This window comes from Arachis ipaensis, chromosome B05 (assembly GCF_000816755.2).
Source record: "Arachis ipaensis cultivar K30076 chromosome B05, Araip1.1, whole genome shotgun sequence".
In the NCBI taxonomy this organism is placed as follows: Eukaryota; Viridiplantae; Streptophyta; class Magnoliopsida; order Fabales; family Fabaceae; genus Arachis; species Arachis ipaensis.
The window spans coordinates 1,570,520-1,576,649 of NC_029789.2; the positions used below are offsets into that span (position 1 = coordinate 1,570,520).

Consider the following 6,130-nt stretch of genomic DNA (forward strand, 5'->3'; position numbering starts at 1 on the left):
ATATATGATTTACATCGTGTGTAAATGTTAAATATGTTTAAAGGCATTTGTTTTGGGGGCCTTGGGATGAAGATAATTAAATGGGTCTGGGTTTTTGAAATCTCCAATCTTTTGAAATCTTTAATGATTATATATCTTTGATGATGTGTTGTATATATCATTTGTGTTTTGTGCTCTACAATGCCAGTTAGTTACCCATACATACTGATGATCTTTTTGCTTTTTTGTGGGGTAGGAGTCTCAATTGAAATCAGGGGGCAGACAGGATTCTTATGAAGGTTTGGCATAAATTACTCCTTGCTGTTGCCTGTTCTACTATAGGCTCATATGTAGGAATGCGGTATTGTATGTAAACTTGTAAAGTATGTTTGTTATAGCTGAACTATGTCATTTTTTGGTGGATTACAGATGAACCATCTCAAAATGGCAGTTCGGCGCATGCTCCTCAAAATGGGGGTATTAATACACCTCATGCGGTTGTTAATCAAACCATGTCTGTCATACCTATCACTGCAGCCGGTGTTCCTGGAGCTGTTCCTGGTCCCACAACAAAGGTTCCGTCTACTGCAGTTGCTGGAGGGATGGTTGCTGCTGGATCACGAGATAGTGTTCAGTCACAACTTTGGCTACAGGTTAATTCTGACTACAAATCAACAATGTGTCTTCCTTGACAACATATTATCAAGAAGAAAAAATTATTTTCTTATATGTAACTATAACCCGAGTATAAGATCTGAACTACCAATTGCCTTTATCTGGACTTTCACGGATTAATAATAACTTTGGTATACTGCTCTTAACATTTGTCTCAGACCTATTTTTAAAGTTTTGTTGTTACACTACTCTTTGAACCTCTTCTAACCTTTATATATTCTTGTTACCTTCTAGGACGAAAGAGAGCTTAAAAGACAAAGGAGGAAGCAGTCTAACAGGGAATCTGCTCGAAGATCCAGATTGCGCAAGCAGGTGACAGAATAACCTATATCCTTTTTCTTTGAAGGTTGATTATCATATAATTTTCCTGTGTCTGATTCCTGTTTGAGTTTGCTGTTTCCAGGCTGAGTGTGATGAGCTAGCTCAGCGTGCTGAGGCTTTGAAAGAAGAAAATGCTTCTCTCCGGTCAGAAGTCAGTCGGATCAGAAGTGAGTATGAGCAGCTAGCCTCTGAGAATGCAGCTCTCAAGGTGATGTTAATTTCTTAAATCACTAGAAAAGTAGGGGATTGAGTTTTTTCTCCCATCAACTTGGTTGAGCACTTCTCCCCTATTTATTTCCAAATTCAAGGGAAGGAGTATTTAAGTTTGGGGGGAAAACTTTCTTCTCTCCCCCTTAAATAATAAAAATCCAGTGACCTAGGATTTAGGTTACTTTTTCTCTCCCTACTCTTCCTTATACCCTATCCATGTATCCGAGCATAGCATGTATTCTTTGACATTTGATTTTGATTTATTTCGCATATTGATAAGCACTCCTGCTAGAGTAATAGGCAGCAAAGGATAGGTCCATTGAAATGAATTATGTGTATTTGAATGTTTATTCAGCAAATAAAAATACTTATGCAAAATTTGCCTGTGATGTCTGACTAAAAATACAATATAATCTACAGGAGAGACTTGGCGAACTACCTGGGAATGATGATCTTAGGTCCAGAACAATGAATGATCAGCCTGCAGCTGATGACCCTCAACAGAGCGGACAGGCAGAGGCCGTGGAGGGTGGCAATTAGGATCAATATATACTTGCCGCCACATGTGGCATTTGCAGGAAGATAACCTAACACTAATAGCAAGAGCGAGTCCGTGTTTTGGAATAGCTTGTAGCTCAAATTGTACTAAAGCTGACCCATGTTATAGTCTCTTAGGTTCTGTTTATGTTATATGATCCCTCATTCCTAATTTGGCAATTTTTTCCTGAAAACTACTTGGTTTGTGTGTAGACTGTAGAGAGTGAATTCTATTTAACTTATCTGCAGCTTAAAAGCTAGTGTTTCGGGTTAAAGTTATATGTAGTTGTTAATGAAACTTAGTCTTGTTCATCATATGACTTGCTGTACAAAAAATTCATTGGGGGGAAAAGTGAAACGCTCTGATTCCTGCTCCATTACCATATCTTTTATATGGTTCAATTGTTTGGTGGTGTCAGCATAGGAAATGAACTAATCTGTTAAAACAACTTTTTTGCCGTTGGCTGATCCTAAAAATCATAACAGATGCAACGTCTCTCTTTGCTTCTGCTACTTCCGTCTTGATTTTTATTTGGATCCTTACGTTGCTTTATGCTGAGAGAGATTTCCTCAGGATCTTGCCATGGAAAATTCTAGCTGGCCTCTTTGCGCTCTTTTTGTCCGTGGTATCCACGATGGTTGCATTTTGTGCAGCACTTGTTTCAGTGCTAAGAGAAGATCATCTGGTTCTAATACTTGCTATGGTACTTGCAACCATTCCACTTATGGTATTCATGCCATCACAGCTGCACCTTTCCCTTCAGATTTTCGATTCTACAATGAGATCAGATATTTGCAGTCCCATTCAGAAAGGGAGACCTTTGTAGTTTGTATTCAGCATTCATTTTGTTCATCACCTCATTTTGAAAAAAAGAAAAAAAAAGTTACTCTATAAAGAACCAAACAGAATGAAAAAGCAGAATCCATTATTTCATTAAATTGATGACGAACTGAAGGTTTTTTATTCAAGAAAATGATCAAGTGATTAACATTCCCGTTTGCGGCTAGGTTCTTTGAATGAGATTCAAACCGAATCACTAACATGTCTTTACTTATCATCTCAGCTTTGATTGGAGATAAGTTGGCCATTAATAAAAGTTTCATAATCTTCTTTATCTACTAATAATAAGGATTACTGATAACACAATTTCAGAATCTCACTCAATCATTTGCAATCATACTCGAGAGAAATAGAAAGAGACATGGTGTGATCAGTGATGTCAAAAATTCATTAATAATTTGCAATAAATAACACACAATCATATGATAATGTACAATACAAATGCAGTAATGAAACTATTACATTCTTAATTTCCCAGCCCAAAGTCTTTGAGAAGTTTGTTTCACCACAATATTTTTCACATGAGCAATCTTTGGCCAGTCATTACCGGTATCGGGTTGACACCTTGGCATTAACAAGGGGCAGTCCTTAATGATCAGGGTATCCAGAGATTTGAGCTTTCCAATTTCTTTGGGCAAGGAAGCCAAATTCTCACATTGACAAATCTCTAGTCTAACAAGTGAGGTGAGATTGCCTATCTCTTCCAGCAGAGAGGTTAACCTCGCACAATCATGAAGCCTGATTTCTCGCAAAGACTTAACCTTTTTCAGTCCCATTGGAAGGGACTTGAGCTTGGGGATTTCCCTTATGATCAGGGAATTAAGCTTTTCTAGACCCTCCCATTCGTCAGGGGATTGGTCAAGATCAAGAACGGGGCAGGTCTCAATGGTGAGGCTCTGCAGCGACCTCAAATGCTTGAAACCTGAGGGCAGAGCCTCTAATTGCAAGCAATCTCGAATGTGGAGTTTCTCAAGGGAAGTGAATTTCACGAGCCATCGCTCCGGTGGGAATTTCTGAATGCTTGCTATGAACATGCACTTCAACTTGGAGAACGGAACTACTTTTTCTTCTTTAGAACCCGTTCCGGATTCTTCATAGTATATTGTATCCCACATTGGTTCCACGCTTGAATCCACCAACTCCAAAATTTCGTCAAGAGTAGGATATAGTGGCATGCGAGTCAAGTTAGGACAGTACTGGATCTGTAAACTTGATATGCAGCTGAAGATGATTGAGTTTCTGCTTTCTCCATCAGTGTAATTATCGTTTCTCCACCAACTTTTGAGTTTAGGACAGTCCCAGAGTGTTAGCTTCTTCAACGATGGAAAATCCGGTTGAACGCTGTCGTCACATTTTTCTGCAATGAATCTCAGAGAATGCATCCTCCGAAGCTCGAGAACCTTGAGGCATGGAAGTTTATCCAGCCGGGGGAGAGGTTCCGGTGTGGAACAGTTGTACAAACTGAGCTTGACGAGGCAATCGAGGGAAGGAATCCAGCTAGGAAATTTGTCACCTTTGTAGCCTACAACGTGTAGTTCGGTCAGATTCGTATGCGGTTCAAGAACTTGCAGCGCTTTTTCCTGGTCCTGCTCGTTTCCCTTATCGTGTTGATCCAACCTAAAAGTGAGTCGGCGAAGGTGCTCTTTTTGGTTCATCCATTTTGATGAATAATCTTGGAGTTTCAACCTCTCCGGGTACATAATTTCCAAGTGCCCCCTCAACTGGTTGAGATCCTTGAGTTCCTCATGGCATGCCATAGGTTCGTTCTTTCCAACAACAAAAAGGGACAAAGTTTGAAGAGAAGTCAGGTTGTTTATTCCACGCGGCATGCTCTGAATATTAACGCAACCATCAATGTGAAGGTGTGTGAGCTTAGTTAGATCCTTCAAGTCCTTGGGCAACTCCTTGAGGATGTGACACCGGGAAAGTTTCAGCGTCTTCAATTGGGAAAGCTTGGTAATGGAATTGGGAAGCTTCTCTATGTTATTATGGGAAAGATCAAGATATGTTAAGTCCTTCAGCTTTCCAATTGAGCTCGGAACCATATTCATCCCCAAATGTTGCAGATCCAACACGCACAGGGCCTTGCAAGTGGACAACACCTTATCCCAAGTGTACTCATTCATGCGCTCCGCTTGCTGGTTGCCAAGTACAAGAGGAGACTCAACCATTGCATGAAAAAGAATGGTCCTCAGATCCTTCGCTCTCTTCTCCTCCTTAAGGAACAAATCAAGTTTCGAAACGGAATCGACTAACCTCATATCAAACGATGCTCGTAGAAGCGGCTCCTCCTCCACGCCGGTGGTGATAAACTCGTCTTTCTTTTTCTTGGCGACAAAGCATGCCAGCTCCTGCATGTAAGGGTGCACTCTGCAGCTCTTCACTACGCCGTCACCATCCTCCTCTCGTTTCACGTCTTGGAATATACCCGAGTCAACGAAGTCATTGATAACCTCACGCCAAGATTCTTTCGGCGGGACGAACCCTTCGGCGATCCAGAGATGAATTAATCTATCAGCATGGATCAAATAGTCATCAGGGAAAAGGGACAAATAAGCAACTAACTGTACAGCAAGAGGCTGGAGACGAAACTGAAGCCATTCGCTGAGTTTATCTTTTTCGAGAGTCCCGGCCCTGGACTCGAGAAATTTCGACACAAGCTTTGTTGCTAGAGGTGAGACTCCAAGGCAGTTGTGCAGAATTTCTTTTATTTCTTCCTTGTGTTTGTTACTGCTTCGGAGACTTGTGAACAGAGACCAACTCTGTTCTTCATCGAGCCCCGCCAAGGAAAAAACATGCATAGCTTCGTCACCAAAACTCTGCCATGTGCGACGTGTAGTTACGATTATTGCTCCTGCTCCAACGGAGACAGCATGCTTCCTTAACTCGCTCACTGTTGATTCACTAATCTCAGCTCTTAAATCGTCAAGCACAAGCAAGGACGGGTTCCCGCCGGATGTCGCCGCCGCCTTTACAGGTCCTGCAATGGATGCCAGCTCATCAAATGTTTTGCCAGCGGCATTTAACCAAATCGGCGATCCGAAACGGTCTTTGACTTTGTCGTCTTCGCAAACGAGGAGAGCAAGTGTTGTCTTCCCTATTCCTGCAATCCCCGTAATGGCAACCACAGGAGGAACACCGTTTTCACCAGCAGGTTCTTTCAGCAGTATTTCTATGATCTCTTTTTCTTCCCTTTCTCTATGGATTGCTCCGACTATGTTGCTTTTCTCCAGCAAGTCGTCGTATTCCGAATTTTTCTTTTCGGATCCCATCCGAAACCGGAAAATACTTCTGATCATGCTGCTGCTGATGCTGCTGCTGCTTTTTTTTCCTCCGTCACCCATGCTGCTGCTGCTGCTTTTTTTTCCTCCGTCACCCATGCTGCTGCTGCTTTTTTTTTTCCTTTGGTTTTTTGGTTTGTGTTCGTGCTTGAATAAGAAAAGTCACTATTCATACTCTACTACGGGTTAAGCTAAGGAAATACATGGAGCCAGTACTTTGACATAAGTGTTTGTTTTTAAAGATATAATCGAACATATAACGTGCAATATTATGTTTGGATATATA

General features: G+C 41.3%; 2 protein-coding genes across 9 annotated transcripts in view; one reads left to right on the forward strand and one right to left on the reverse strand.

Moving 5' to 3' along the window:
• LOC107642363 (bZIP transcription factor 16) overlaps positions 1–2,158 on the forward strand; it is a 5,514-nt gene extending 3,356 nt beyond the window's left edge. For 7 of the 8 annotated variants that reach the window (XM_021122764.1, XM_016345689.2, XM_016345692.2 and 4 more), the window contains 5 exons: positions 236–278; positions 409–632; positions 889–966; positions 1,058–1,183; positions 1,606–2,158. In XM_021122764.1, coding sequence (XP_020978423.1) covers positions 236–278; positions 409–632; positions 889–966; positions 1,058–1,183; positions 1,606–1,725 — 591 coding nt within the window. In that variant the 3' untranslated portion in view covers positions 1,726–2,158. The remainder of the gene's footprint in view (positions 1–235; positions 279–408; positions 633–888; positions 967–1,057; positions 1,184–1,605) is intronic. The other variant, XM_021122766.1, reaches the window with a different exon arrangement.
• On the reverse strand, positions 2,931–5,853 carry LOC107642364 (putative disease resistance protein RGA4). The gene has a single exon (XM_016345696.2). It carries the CDS (start codon positions 5,833–5,835, stop codon positions 3,022–3,024), a length of 2,814 nt encoding a protein of 937 aa, XP_016201182.1. The 5' UTR covers positions 5,836–5,853; the 3' UTR covers positions 2,931–3,021.

What these genes read in the sequence shown, in the direction of transcription:
- LOC107642364 (XM_016345696.2), bottom strand. Translation starts at nt 5,835, where the DNA reads ATGGGATCCGAAAAGAAAAATTCGGAATACGACGACTTGCTGGAGAAA.